The following is a 15,419-nucleotide window of genomic DNA, read 5'->3' on the forward strand; positions in this document are numbered from 1 at the left end:
AAAGAACTTTGCAAGGCTTTCACTTCAAGTAGATCGGGGATTCTTACAGAATGTGAAAAACACTTCATAATCATCTGGGTTTTTCTTTGGTTCCCAGTGATTTCGTAAAAAATGAATCAGTTGTCTCTGTACAACCTAAGTGTGTGTGTGTAAGTGTAAATAGATGCTGACATCTGTTCTGAAGCTGGACTGCTTAATTGAGAAGTATTTGAATTTCAGGAACATACTGGTGCTCTCCGAGAAATGGAGGAGCTTCAGATGCAACTTCAGAAGGAAAAGAAACATCTGCAGAAAACCATGCAAGAACTAGAGCTGGCCAGAAAGGTAGAGCTGCTGTTCATGTTTATGTTTAATATAGATTTTGGCCCATCTTACTGTGTTGACTGCCTCCCTTTGTGTTCTGATGATTTTAAAGCCCAAGGTTTGTAAAAGGGAAAATGTGGGCTTTTACACCAGTTTTGTGTTCAGAGAGTTGATGTATACTTTTGGGTTTGGGGGTTTTTATCTTTCTTTGTTTTAGCCTGTTTGGGTTATGTGGCCTCTCATGAGTAGAAATAGGAATAGAATTCGGATGTCTGCAGTACTTGCATGGTGTGCTATTCAGAAGCTGCCCTTATTGTAAGGACTGAAAAATGATAGAAACTCATATATGCAAAATACACACTGGTAGAACTAGCAACAGGTTTTTCAAAGCTTCTGGTTCTTGTTTGAAAACAGATTATTTACTGAGGACATGGACACTTTATGGATGGGTGTTACTTGTGAATATGGATATTTACAAAATGTTTGTTAGATGGGCAATATAGCTTTTTAATACAATTTAAAAAAAATAAATTCTTAGCAGCCAAAGCAGATTGTAAGCTTTAACTTCATTGTGTGTAACTTGCAGGATGCTCAGAAAAGTACACTGATGGATATGGAAATAGCTGACTATGAAAGGCTAGTAAAAGAACTTAATCAGAAGATTACTGATAAAGACAACAGAATAGAAGATCTTGAGCAAGAGACAGGGATTCAGAAACAGAAGCAAGAGACCCTACAGGAAGAAATAAGTGAGTAAACTATAAACAGCAAGTAACTATGGTATAGTTGGTGATGGTAGAAAATGCAATTTGGAAACAACAACTCAGGCTGATGAGTGAGAGGGAATGCTAAACAGTTACATAGTCAAAATTACTTTTCCATAAAGGAAACTTTACTAGGTTATCAGTCCCTTGATCTAGTATTGCTCTAGTAAAAGCCAAACTGCCTGCCTAATAAGCTGTGTTTCTTCCCTGATTAAGTTACTCGTAAGTTCTGAAAGTCGGTGACTAATGGGGGTTTTCTACTACACTATAAAACTTTACTACTTAGCACGTGGTTAAACATTCCATTTCTTCCAGTCCTTGAGTGTAAGTCTTAAAATAATTTCATTTGTTTGAAGGTAGTTGTGATACTCGGAAATAGGATACTGCATTTTCTGTAGGCTATGTGTTTGCAAATCTTGAAAAAGCTGTCAGAATTTGCTTAAATATTTTCCAGTATTTTTAAGGAAATACAGGAGGGGGAGTTTCATTTGCATGTAACTGCTATTTTCTGCATTAGAGTCACTTCAGTTAACTATGCAACAGGATGAGGAAAGAAATGCCAAGATAAAACAACTCCTGGTGAAAACCAAGAAAGAACTGGCAGATTCAAAACAAGCTGTAAGTCCAGATGTTAATGACTCTATTCCATTTCTAAACCAACTTTAAAAAAATGAGCTGGTAGCTGAATTATGAAGTTGCTGTGGTTTGGTGTTTTTAAATAACCAGATAATTTTATTGTGCAGGAAAATGACCATCTAATGTTGCAGGCATCATTACAAGGGGAACTGGAAGCCAGTCAACAACAAGTGGAAGCCTATAAGGCAAGAAACTTCACTTCTTCGTTAGTATAAGGTTTCTTATTTAAGTAGTAAGGGTTTGATTTGCACTGGGCAGATGGAATATAGGCTGAAGAATGAGAAGGTGTTGTTTTTACTAGAAGGATACTGTTTCTTTTTCTTAAATGAGTTTTGTCTGTTTGGTGCTGGTTTACCCTTTCTTGTTCCTCTTTCCCTTTTCACCAGAGAGGACTGTGTAGTTTGAAGCTTGTAACTGGGATATGGTTTAAAATATTTTCTTCAGAAATGGAAGTTGCTCAGTTTAAAAACAAAAGGATGTAACATTGTCAGCAAAAATCTTAAGTGTTGTCCATCAGTATAAATGTTGATGATTGGGCAGAATAGGAATTGAATATAATGAAAGTTAGCAGGGAAGTGAAGGGAGAGGGGTTGGCTTTCTTAAATGCTGCCACCCCACCACTGTAGTTTTATCTTCAATTCTCTCTTTAAACATCATAATTTTTGTAATGAGGTATGTGGTAACCCATGTCTATTTTTTATTCTGTTTTTATTGGATTTTAATTATATATTCACCAGTTCTGTGCTGGAATGCCTGTAGCAGAATCCTATGTTCTCTGTAGCACATCCCTTGGAGACAGAAGAAAAAAGTTAGTCAGACTGAAGTGTTGAACTAACTTTTTCAGATTCAAGTGGCTGTACTAACATCAGAAAAGCATAAAGTTCAGGAACACCTGCGAACTTCTTCGGAGCAACACCAGCGTATGTTGAGTGCCTACCAACAAAAAATTGCAACCCTGCAAGAAGAGTGCAGAGCAGCCCAGGTACTCTAGTGGAAGAAGTAATGTCAGAAGCTTTAAAAGGGAGATTTGCTGCACTCTGCTTCTCTAAAAGTATTTTGCAGATCTTTCCCTCTTCTCTTTTTTTCTGTCAAGAACTGGGAATTACTCCAGTGCTTAATGTGTTTGAGTGGTGGTATAGAGGGCAAGCCAGACTCTTGTCCTGGTTGTCATATATCACTGGTGGAACATCTGGACTGCGCTCCTGTATTCCCAGTAGGGAAAACCTTGTGGTGGTAGTCAGAGTTTATTTAAGACAATCAGCAAGTGTACACTGCGGGGAACAGATGTCATTAAAGAAAAGAGGAGAACAAACAAAAAAAATGCCGTTTCCTCCATATAAAACCAGTTAACACAGATACCACTTTAAACAAAAAAAATAAACCTGTGAAAAATACTTGCGAGCGCCTTTTAATATGCTGCTAATACGTGCAGCTTCTTCATTGGCAGCTGAGCTATGTGTGAAACTGACACTATTACTGAGGGTTTTGTTATTTCTAGGTTTTTGTCCATATGACACTGTCAGATGTTCCTGGAGTCTAGACTTTGCGTTGGAGACAGACAGATTCAGAATACAGTAGGACTGTTATGTTCAAACTGTCTTCGTGGAGATTACTCTATGGCCCCTTTTGTTGATAGGCGTGCATCCTGCAGATAAGTAACAGCTGAATGCAGTATCTCAAAAAAAGGTCTACATTTCAAAAAGATGAACTGAAATGGACAAACTTTGTGGCTGCTGCTACCACAGGAGGCTTGCCTGAGTTGTACTGGTAGATATGGATCATGGTATTACAAATGTGGTCTTCATAACTCTGTACCTATCCATGGTGGCTTGCTCCTTGATGTTGTGAAACCCGTAAGGGTGTAGATCTTCCATGATGGCATGGCTTGAAGCTGTTGGAAGGTTAGCCTTCCTCTTTAGGTGCTCTACATCTAGAAAACAGATGTTATCACAAGGTTATGAACAAAGGAAAATTCTGTCTAAAGGAAAGGTGGACACAAAACCAGATGGTAGGTTAGAAGGCAGAAGTCATGCTGACGTTTAAGGCTGTGTACCTGAGGACTTAGGAATATTCTAGCTCACATAGTTTGATGAAGAAAAGAGAAGGATTAATTTAAAGAAAATGGCCACTAATGTTACAGGCTCCAGAAAAGCTGGAGGAGTGGCTTATCAGGGTCAGCACTGTGGAATTCCACTCACCAGTTCAGCTGAAGAAAAAATTTCCAAAATACTCATCTTGGATATGAGAACATTTTAGTTTTTAGCGTCTCAAGGGTTACTAATGAACCCATGAGCTTCTCCTAATATCCAAGAATGAAAAACTGCAGCTGTGTGTTCTTGGAGGTGTATACAACATGAGTACTTGAAGAATAGGAATTATTCTTGCTGTATAGTGTACAGTCAAGGATGAAGCTAGTATGTTGTGAGGTAATTTTCTGTACATCCACAGAAACTTGTGTATCAGCTGAATTTAGAGGAGAAGACAGATCAAACACCCTAACAATCAACTAGAATATTGTATCTTGTGCTTATATAAATCCATTACAAGACGGATTTAACTCCTCAAAACCATGCAGAATTTCAAGGCATACTAGATTTTTGTCACCTGGGTAGCATAAAAGGAGAACAGAATGATCCCTTTTTTTTCCTTCACTTTTGCCTTCATTTAAAGCCGTTTGATAGAACCCCTTGCTTGTGAACCTCTGTTAATGCAATTTTTGAATTTGCAAGTACTCTTCTTTAATACTGGGATGTTGCAAATCAGTGTCTCTCTTTTTAAGTTTTCTCTTTTTATGATACTTAGTTACAGTCTAAAGAAACATGATCTTTATGGTAGTCACTATTTTAATTATCCATTTAAAAGAAGAAGATGCAAGAAGTGGTTCTTTAATTTTTTTTCAATGTAAGATGCATTTCATTTTAGAGAAATAAGGGAGCAATAGTTAATAGCATAACTTACTAAGGGTTTGTTTTCTATGTGATAGGCTGAACAAGCATCTATTACATCTGAATTTGAGAGCTACAAAGTTCGTGTTCATAATGTTCTAAAACAGCAAAAGAATAAATCTGTTTCTCAGACAGAATCTGAAGGAGCCAAACACGAAAGGTAAAACTAAAATTTTTATATACATACAGAAGAATACTGATGCTTGAGTTACTGAACTTGCCTTTGCTAATTGCTGATCAACAAGGGAGTTCCACTGTTTAGCCCTTCACTTCAATAAGGAAAATACCAGAAGGGAGACAGTTTGCTTGCCCAGTTACTTTGGGTTTAAAAAAAGAAATCAAACCAAACCCTCTTTATTTTCATAAACTTTATCTCAGCCTGTAATCTAACTGTGACTCTGCCAATCTGAACAGAAGAAAGATCATCAATTTGTATCGTTTTTATAAGTTATTGGTAGCTGTCTTTGGTGACAGACTGGGTGTTTATGTGCAAGATGTCAGTTCATATGCAGAGCTTAGAACAGTGCATGCAATTGCGGCAGAAAATCCACCAGAGGGTGACCTGTGCTTTGTTAGAGTACTTGGGGTTTATTGTTGGTTTGAGGGTTTTTAAATACATCTTAGCTTTTCCTTTCTTGGAAGGAAGCAAACTGCAAGAGTTCCATTTCTTTGTCTCTCTTTTTTGCAGAATTTTAAGTTCTGGTTTTGTTAGGTTTTTGTGAAAGAGGGTCACCATGGAAACAAAGTGGACAAGTAATTGAGCAATAAACAGATGATGTCATTTTCAAAGAAATTATTTATAAGTGTCAACTCTAAGGATTAATGAGATATACAGTTCATGAGATAGTGGAGATGTATGCATATATTAATACAGAAAGTATAAAAGGAGAATGTGTGTGACTTAAGACTTTTTCTCCTAGTGTTTCTAATTTTGATTTATTTTTGACAAAGAGAGTTTATCCGGGTTTAGGGATTGATGTTGCTTTCTATTGCTTTGCTTAAAATCTATTCCAGCCATTTGTCTGCTGTATTCAGTCTCATTGAATGATGTGCATTTAGAAAACAAACAAAAAAACCTCCACCACTTCTAAGAAGAAACTGTTTGCCACATCTGCGTCTCATACTATTCCCCTGCCAGCTGGAAGTAGAAAATTGTATCAGTCACACTTTCTACCCCAATAATTATATTGCCAGCAGTTCAGGAAGAATGTGATAAACCTATTTGTGCATACATTGAAACAGGATCAGAACTTTTCCTAATTGTTTCTGCTGCAGTTGCATTCTAAGATTATATTGGTCATAGTGCTGTATTGATTTAATTAATAAATAAGCAATTTGGAACAGCTATCCAAAGTGTTGTGGATATAATATAGGTTTTGAAATAATATAACTATTTTTAAATGTATGTTGCTTATTTGTTTTTCTTCCCTTCGTAGAGAACAGTTGGAAATGGTGATAGATCAACTTAAAGTTAAGCTGCAAGACGCTCAGCATAATTCACAGATAAATGCATCTGAACTCCAGGCATTGCAGTCTGAACATGACACCCTGCTGGAAAGACACAATAAGATGCTGCAAGAGACTGTTGCAAAAGAGGCAGAGCTCCGTGAAAAGTATGGGTTGCAGATAAATAGATATAGATATTTGATTTTGTGTGAACTTATAAGGGCTGGGCATGTAGTTGCCTATAATTATACTTCCCAAAGAAAGGGCATAATTGTGGACAAAGTTAAAGGAATTTCCAAAAGGATTATTTGCTGTTTTTCTTGAGCCTTCAGAAGTTTCAGCAATGAAAATGAAGTAATAGCTGATCAGGGAATTTGAGATTTCTGAAAGCTTTTTACCTGTTAACTATCAGATTTAAAAATTAATGTTTTTTAAGTCCAGCACTCAGCACTACATTTGTGTTAGACTGCTCAACTAAATTTTACAGATGTTTCTTATTGGAAAAATAAGGTAGTTAAATGCACAGCAAACTATTTCACTGGCAAAATATCCAGTCCTGTGTCCACTAAGTGCCTTTCTTCCAGAAAGTATCGGGTTTTAACCTTAAGCTTGCCACAATCTTAATTTGCTAATTCTTTCAAAATGAATGCAATCTGTTTAACCTGTATCACTTCTTGAAAAGTCACTTGACTGCCTAATACTTGAGCTTTTCAGAAAAGGGTCTTTCCTTGTCTGGTCTTTTCTATCTAGGGTACAAAGAAGTTCACATGAAATATTTATTAGAAATTACATCTTAGTATTAGGAACTGTTGACTTCTTGTCACTTTCTTTGTACCGTTTTATCTGTTCCCGATAGTTGGTTACAATGAATCATCACATGGCTAAATTAAATCCTTCTGCATTTTTATGGAAACAACCCATATCACAGCAGGTTCCCTTTATGCTCAGAGAGACTTGCTACTATGGCTATATTTAAGTTTGTATGCTTATAAGGGCAAGTCCTATGTTTAGTTTTTGCATACGTGCATTTATTTGCTTGTGACAATTCTGTCATGCTTCTGGAATACCTCCAAAACAAGTACAGTTGATATTACTAATATTTTTCTGCTAACAACTACGCTCTTCTACCCTCTCTTGCACTGAAAGTTGAAGCTTAAAAAAAATTAAATTTGGCTTCTTAGAAGCAGGTTTTCAGAAGTCCTGCGTAAGTGTTTGGTAAATAAATGGTAAAGGAAGTAGAGTGTAAAGTAAGTGACATACCCTGTATGACACTATAAATAGTCATGTTGCAGTTCTAGAATTTAAGAATGTTTAGACCGCAGTGTCTTTTAATACCTTAATGTTTTCACAAAGATGTCTGAATTTACTGTTCTCTAACACAAGTGTTTATATAGCACAGTGCATTCATATGATAAGTAGTAACTTTTCCAATCTTCGATTTTCCCTGTAAAAAGAGGAACTTAAATGGAAAAAAGTTGCACAGTAATTCTAAAATTATCATCTAAATGAAAACTGAAAACTCCTTTAAACTCTAGAAAGTTTGAAATTTAAAATGAAAAAACTAAAATGATGACATTTGCTGTTCATTCACGTATACGCTGTTTTCAGGCTCTGCACAATACAATCTGAGAACATGGTCATGAAAGCAGAGCATGCCCAGACTGTGAGTCAGCTGACAGCCCAGAATGAAGCTCTCCGGAACAATTTCAGAGATCAAGTCAGGAACCTGCAAGAAGAGCACAGGAAGACAGTAGAGACTCTTCAGCAGCAACTCTCCAGAGTAGAAGCTCAGTTCTTCCAACTCAAGAGTGAACCAAGCACTAGAGGTAACTTTCAGTCATAATACCAGGTTTTCTTGGGTTAGATACAAATTTGTGTACCTGAGTCTGAATCTAAAACATTGTTGTGGTGTGTGGTTCTGTAATACACCAGAAACTTTTTCTGGAGAATCTGCAACATGTCGTATCAATCCACCCACCAAGTAAGGAACGTATCTTTGTTATTACTGGCCCTTCATAATCTTAGGGTACTTGAATTCATCCAGAGGAGGGCAACAAGCAAAGGGCTCGAAGGAATATCCTATGAGGAGCAGCTAAGGACTCTGGGTTTGTCTAGGTTGGGGAAAAAGAGTCTGAGGCGTGACCTCATTGTTCTCCATGTGGAGAGGGAGGCGCTGAGCATTTCTCCCTGGTCGTCTTCCTGCTACTCACACGTGGGAATGGTTCCAAGCTTTGCCAGGGAGGTTTAGACTGGACACTGGGAAGCATTTCTTTACTGAGCAGGTGGTCAAACTGTGGAACAGGCTTCCTAGAGAGGTGGTCAATGTCCCAAGCCTGTCAGTGTTTAAGAGGCAGTTGGACAGTGCCCTTAATAACATGCTTTAACTTTTTGGTCAGCCCTGAATTAGTTAAGCAGTTGAACTAGATGGTCGTTCTGGGTCCCTTTCAATTGGAACTATTCCACTCTGTTGTAGTATTGGCATCACTTGTTACCTCTTCTGCAGTATGCCCATTGTCAGATGGAGGGAAATTGCTTTGTAAATATTAGGTCTTCTTCCTACCAGTTTGTCTCAGATTTTGAAGCATCCTGGACCTCCACTTCAAGTATGAGGGGATACAGCTAAAGAAAAGCATATTGAAAGCAGTTTTAACAATGTTTATTATTGGTATATTTGCTATTTGATCCCTCTTCTAATTTATGGGCTTACTGTGTTCAAGCTCAAGTGCTATTTTTGTATCTGTAAAGTTACTAATTAAGATGTAGTTGGACATTTGGCAAGCACCAGTAACAATTTAAGAAGTTACTGTTTCCGTCTGTTAGTGAAGCAGAAGGATAGTGCACACAGTATTAAAACAGAACAGTTTGCACCTTCCACAGGACTGGTTGAAAGAAGGCCAATTCTGTTTGGCATTAAACATTTGACACCTTCATCACAGCTACAGCAAGAGTTGCATGAAGGTTTCATAGTCACCGAAATAAAAATTGCCAATCAAGTTTGGATTTAGAAACAGGCTTTGGTTCAATGGTCATTTGGAGGTGAAAGGCTATATTTTCTGTTATAAATTTTATACGTGTATCTGGCTTTCTCAGTTTTCTTCACCTTTCATCCTCCTGCTTTTTGAAGATTGTTTTATGTACTTCCTTCCAATCTGATACAGTCACACCTATGAAATAGCTCTATCAGTTTCATTCTGATGATGGACATCAGTAAGTATCTTTCAGGTCCAACTGTTTCAAATCCAGCAATGAAGAACTTAAGAGAACGGCAAAACACTGACCTTCCTGTTCTCGATGTGCACACTGTAGCTAGGGAAGAGGGAGAAGGCATGGAAACAACAGACACAGAGTCTGTTTCTTCAGCCAGCACCTATGTACCATCCTTGGAACAACTTCTAAACTCCCCAGAAGCAAACCTTGGTAGGTAGAACATGTGACTTCTTGAAGCACTTGCCTTCGTAAGTTGCAGAAGTTTGTGCCCTCAAAATATGAGGAACATAGTGTTTTCATGCTTTTAGGTGCAAGACACAAGGTTACATGTGCCACTGAGTTTATACTATCCTGAATTTCTGTATTTTTTTTCCTTTAGTAATGACTAAGAATAAAACATTGCAACAGGTTTTAATGATTTTAATATGTCATATTTGTGACTTTCTAAAGGGAAAAGACTGGAAGAGCAAGTCAGTGAATAGTTACAGAACTTGTGTTCTGGACTAGTCTCTACAAGAGGCAATTAGGTGCCAATTTATAAATGAAAGGGATAAAATGTCTGTTCATCTTATTGTGGCCTATTAGAACAGGAATTTATTCATAGTTTTACTAGGAAAATGAAAGCCAGCATGAAGCACAGTGTTCTAAGAGTCCCCTAAGAGATGGTCGCATCTAATCATGCTTTTAAGAGTCTACTGAACACTTTGTGGAGGACTGTTGGAAATCATCTATGAATAGGAAACAAGGGGTAAATTAAAACATGTATCTTGATGCACATAGAACTGATTTGCCAATCCTCTTCTAATATATCTATATCTATATATATATAAAAATAGACGGCAAAACAAGCATACAGCAGCAGCAATGATGCCTGTTAATTTTGCAGTCTGACTTTGCATGGATTTTGTTTCTGAGAAGCTACAACCTTACCATTAGGACTTGATTAATGTATAAAGTAGATGCAAGTGCTTTTTCCTTCTCTCTGTTTTCTTTTCCAATTAAATGCAGAACCGTCTCAGTGGCAAACAGAACTTAGCAAGGATGAACTGATTCAGAAACTAAACACAACAGCGAAGAGTGCTGAGCACTTGAATGAATTGCTTCGTGAATCAGAAGCAACCAATGCAATCCTAATGGAACAGATAAAGGTTAGCAGACATGTGGGACATGTGGGGACAGCTCTAATTTCTGTGATCTGTTTCTTAGACAAAATGTTTGCCACCATATGATCTGTGTCTTAGACAAAATGTTTAACACCGAATATGTTTCAGAAAATCCCAATATATAAAAATCTGGTGATGCCAAACAATTTTAGAAGGGCTTTTATTCCACAAGACTAATTAACACTTCCAGAGTTGACTTCATGTTTTTGGGGGTTTTTCCCCACAATTTCTAGTCAAGGGTGAGTGGAGTAAAAGCTTGCTACAAAAAAAAAAAAAAAAACCACCACCACCCTCAAGAGTTTGCAAGTTTAATGTTTAGTGAAGTGCCTTTACTGTTTTCACGTAGATGAAAGCAGTAGATCCCAAGGGAAGCATTGTCTGCTTTCTTTTCTCCTGAGTTTTCTGAAGATATTTTTTTAAGTTAACATACTCTTTAAGCATGCTAAGCTCTCTTTTATAAAATGTTTCTTAATGAATGATAATATTGTTAAATCTTTGATCTGCATTGCTTATTTAACTGTTCAACCTTGCATCACTAAAATTGAATAGTTTGTACTGTATATCATTATAACTACTGCACAGATTTTATCAAAAAAGGTTATTTTTGATTAATAAGAAGTTGTTTCTGGCCAGCATTATCATGTATCCGATTTTCACTGCATTTTTGTCCAGAATAAGTTGCACACATTGTTCTTTTTGAAGGAAGCTGTATACTTAGCTTTTTAGCTCTTCAAAAGACCTTGGTTCAATTGCACATTATATGAAGAAAATAATATTGCGTATTTTTTTCCCTCATCTGCAGCTTCTTAAGAGTGAAATACGAAGATTGGAAAGAAATCAAGAGAGAGAAAAGTCTGTGGCTAATTTAGAATACTTGAAGAATGTTCTATTGCAGTTCATATTTCTAAAACCAGGAAGTGAGAGAGAAAGGCTGCTCCCAGTAATAGACACCATGTTGCAGCTCAGCCCTGAAGAGAAGGGGAAGCTAACTGCAATTGCCCAAGGTAGGTGGCGTTGCAAAAAAAGAAAAGTGGAAATAAAGGCAACTGAAGTTCCTTACTTTCTTTTATGTAGCCCTTTGAGGAGGAACAAAACTTAGCAGCATAATGCTAGTCAGCTAGCAGTGAAACCATTTTGCTCTGTTGGGAAGTTACTATTCCGTTTTCAGAAAACAGAACAAATACCCAAAAATATAAATAAAATTAAGTTAAAATATAATTTCTTCTGAAACGTACATTTTAGGAAGACGATAGTAAGTTGTAGGACTTTAATGTGCTTTTGTTTTGAGTGAAGAGTTCTGTCAAATTGACCTTAAAGTAAAGGTTAATATAAATGAATTACTTTCTTGGCAGGTGTTCTAAAAAGATAATTAAAAGTGGTCCTTCCAAGGCAGTACTGCAGATCTAATATTAGTTTCAGTATATTAACTTTAAAATTATCTCCAAGAAGATAGGTGCTTTTTGTTTAAGAAATAAAGGAACTAGTGAAGGAATGAAAAAGAGTTAAGCCTTTGCAAGAAATTAACCCAAGAGCTGACTGTATAATAATGTTCTGGCTCTGCTTCAAATACTGTTTGTCCCCTTAAAAACACTTTTTGATTGTCATTTCTCAATAACAACTTGTAGATTCTTGTACTTCATTAGCAAGTAACCTATACTTCGTTTTAAAATCAATATGAAGAGCAAGTACCATATGTATATGTAAGTACTTAAAACTTATGAACAAGATCACATGAATAAGTGAAGTGGCAAAATACTGCATTTCATGATAGGCTTTGTGTTTGGAAAGATGTGCTGTAAATTAAGTCCATAGAATTTTGATGATGTTTTGGTAGTCTAACAAACACTGATTGGATTTTTCTGAAGAAAGGTGATAGATGGCCTCTTCAAAACATCCTTAAGTACCCCCGAAGTAAAGTCAATTTGGTGATAAAATCCATGAACATTTCTATGGCAGCCCAAGAGTAAGCGTTGAATGTTACCTCCTCAACAAGTTTACGATGGCAACATTTGAAAAAGAGCAGAGGCAAAGGGCGAAAAAAGGTCACATAACTAAATGACGCAATGTCTAATGTAATAACCTTAGTTTAAACTATGTTTTTTCTTCTTCCTCCAGGTGAGGAAGAGAGTTCCTCACGGCCCTCTGGGTGGGCCTCATACCTTCACAGCTGGTCGGGACTTCGATGAGACAGTGGGAACACTCAACTTCTAAACACATTCCACAGTGGCAAAAGAGAAATCTTAATGTAGAACAACAATCTGTTGGTGTTATAGCACTGAACTACAGGGTTTTATTTCTGTGTGTTATTTTCAGCTTTTGGGGCTCTTCTAAGAAAGAAGCCTGCGGTAGCTCTGAAAGACTGTTGTATATTATGCTCTGACAGCAGTTCAACTATTTCTCTTGTAAATGTTAAAGCTGATGATCAATAGTATAATGAGAAATGACAAATTAATTGCAAATTGCTTGGAAACATAATTTGACGAACCTGTCTGTGATGGCGCTTTTGAATAACTGGAATAACTAGACTTTAGACTTAAAGCATTTTAAAGTGTTTACAGTTTCTTTAACGTATTTTTTTCAGCTCGCTCATCTGTATTGTTAGTGTTATTCTCTGCATGTTGAAGAAATTAAAATTATTTCCTCTCTGCTGATGCTTACAAAATGTAAGATCATTGGGAAACAGAAATGGCATTTTCTGCTTTGACTTGACTAAATTTTTAGTCTTCGTTATATTTATTTCTTTCTGCAAAAGCTGGATTGAAAATATGAAGGCAGCGGTCCACAAAGTATAGATGGTGCCTAAAACTGTATGAAACGCGATGCTTGGCACATGTAGAGTATGGTACTGTTGTAAAGATTAATGGCATCTATGGAAGTCTTGGGATAGTACTCCAAGAATCGGAGGTCATAAGTGAGCTGAAGCTTTGGGAGAAAGGGCCGAAGCTATGGCTTTTTAACCTGAGGCTGGAAGTTTGTGTTCAAGACCAGGAAGGAAAGTTTCATTACTGTAGTGATGTCTGTACTTAGTAGAAGCAGTCTTTTCGTCTGACTTAGTCATATTGAAGACACTAAAGGAAGAATCTGAGTCCATAGGTCAAACTCCTAAAAATAACTTCTGAGAGAAAAGGACGGAGCTTTTGTCAGTAGATGCATCTTTTAAATATTCTAAAGACTGAAGCTGTTATACCCTTCTCTCTCTTCTCTGTGTTTGCACACATCATTTGCACAAATCTTTTGCACAGATGAGATAATCTGTGTTCCAGGTTATTCAACAGAAATTTATATTTCTTGAAGAAAAAGAAACAATCTGCCATAGAATTACTACTTCTGTTACCAGCACAGCATGTTTGTTTAGCTTCAGTCTTGTTTTCCCCTTTATCCACCTTGCTGCATTTCACCATTTCACCATCTTAATTTTTTTGAAAGTAATTAAAATACATACACATGTGTTTAAACCCTGCTTAACCTTTCAGCCAGGGTCTTTCCATCCCTTTCACTCATATTTTCATGCTGTCTGTGCTGTTTTACAGAGAAACATGCCCTGGTATACATACCAATACTAAACAATATTCTTCCTTTCCTATCTATCTTTAGGTGAAGTTGTGGAGGTATACTTCAAAATTCTCCTTAGTGTGTACTAAGTGGCTTTGAAGGCAGCTTAACCACCAGTGCTTCATTTGGCTTATGTTATGCCTTGGCTTCACCCAGTGCACAATTACTTCCTCAACCAACTGCTAGTTCTACTATTACTGGTACTGTGAAAATACCTCCCTTAGGAGCCTTGCAAAGAGTAGCTACCACCCACAAGCTGAGAAACCAAATGTATGAAGAGGTAAAAGTATATTTGTTGTAGTAATTTCAGAATTGCTAGTCTGAATAGATGTTTTGGTTGGAAATATCTTTGATGGCCTTTTCGTGTGGCCATCAGTTCAATAAAATTCAACTTTACCCAACAGAGTGCCTTTCTTTTTTCCTTGAATATCTGTTTCTACTTGAGAAAATGCTGGTCAGGTGCAAGGTAGAAAACAAGGGGATGCTTACAGTAGCATTAAAGAGAAGATTTTGTGCATCTGGTTTAGTAGCTACTGTCTTTTCTTTGGGATACAGTAACAGTGTTGGATACTTCTGGATGAATGGAAAAGAAATCTGTTATGTGGGTTTTTTCAATATTTTTTTTTAAGGGTTCATTTAAAGTACTTTGTTAATAAATTGTCACCAACAATCTGACAGTATCTGACGTGGAGAAGAGGGATGCAGAAGGTATTAATGTGCTTGTTGGAAGGATTGCACTTAGTATTTTAACTTTAAATATTAGACACCTTATAAATCAGCACTCCTTCCTAATGTCAGCCTTAAAGTGGACTTAACGACCTCTTCCCTACTTCCCTGTGATAATTTTTTCTGTATCTGCGGTTGTCCTAGTTCAAAGATAGATGCTCTGTGGATGAAGAGGTGAGGTGGTTGGTTGGATTGAAGTGAGAGCTTGGTGTGTTTATCTTCTTGCCATCCATTTTATGTTAGGCTATGTTTATTATACAAACATGGGGTCAGAGAGGGGATCATAAAGAGTGAAAAGAAGTTGACATAACAAATGGATGTAAGACAGTCAAATAAGAAAGCCTGATAATTATAAGTTGACTTCCAACAGCTTTCATATAAATGTATATATGGTATATATGCTTAGTGGAAGAGAAATAACAATCTGATTACTTTTCAAACTGAATTTGATCTAAAATTTATCATACTGTCTTGCAAGGATGAGAAGGTGTGTGTTAGGATCAAGAGCTTTCTTCCTGTCCCGTGTACCTCAGGCTCATCCTGAAGATCAAGGCTGGATTGAATAACGAAGACTAAAGATAGTAAAATGGAAAAATGCACATCAGTTATTGCTCCAGCAATTCAATCCACTTTTGTATTAGTAAATAATTTATTCTTTTTGCTGGCAGCTGACTGCC

General features: G+C 36.8%; 1 protein-coding gene across 1 annotated transcript in view; it reads left to right on the plus strand.

Moving 5' to 3' along the window:
• The window catches only part of GCC2 (GRIP and coiled-coil domain containing 2), a 28,454-nt gene extending 14,037 nt beyond the window's left edge, over positions 1 to 14,417 (plus strand). The window contains exons 12-23 of the mRNA XM_055801752.1: positions 220 to 324; positions 890 to 1,052; positions 1,585 to 1,685; positions 1,811 to 1,888; positions 2,548 to 2,685; positions 4,687 to 4,808; positions 6,085 to 6,261; positions 7,703 to 7,920; positions 9,317 to 9,511; positions 10,310 to 10,449; positions 11,267 to 11,468; positions 12,580 to 14,417. Of these exons, the coding sequence (XP_055657727.1) occupies positions 220 to 324; positions 890 to 1,052; positions 1,585 to 1,685; positions 1,811 to 1,888; positions 2,548 to 2,685; positions 4,687 to 4,808; positions 6,085 to 6,261; positions 7,703 to 7,920; positions 9,317 to 9,511; positions 10,310 to 10,449; positions 11,267 to 11,468; positions 12,580 to 12,650 (1,710 nt within the window). The 3' untranslated portion in view covers positions 12,651 to 14,417. The remainder of the gene's footprint in view (positions 1 to 219; positions 325 to 889; positions 1,053 to 1,584; positions 1,686 to 1,810; positions 1,889 to 2,547; positions 2,686 to 4,686; positions 4,809 to 6,084; positions 6,262 to 7,702; positions 7,921 to 9,316; positions 9,512 to 10,309; positions 10,450 to 11,266; positions 11,469 to 12,579) is intronic.
• The last annotated feature ends 1,002 nt before the right edge of the window (positions 14,418 to 15,419 follow it).

Source organism: Falco peregrinus, chromosome 4 (assembly GCF_023634155.1).
Source record: "Falco peregrinus isolate bFalPer1 chromosome 4, bFalPer1.pri, whole genome shotgun sequence".
Taxonomy (NCBI): domain Eukaryota; kingdom Metazoa; phylum Chordata; class Aves; order Falconiformes; family Falconidae; genus Falco; species Falco peregrinus.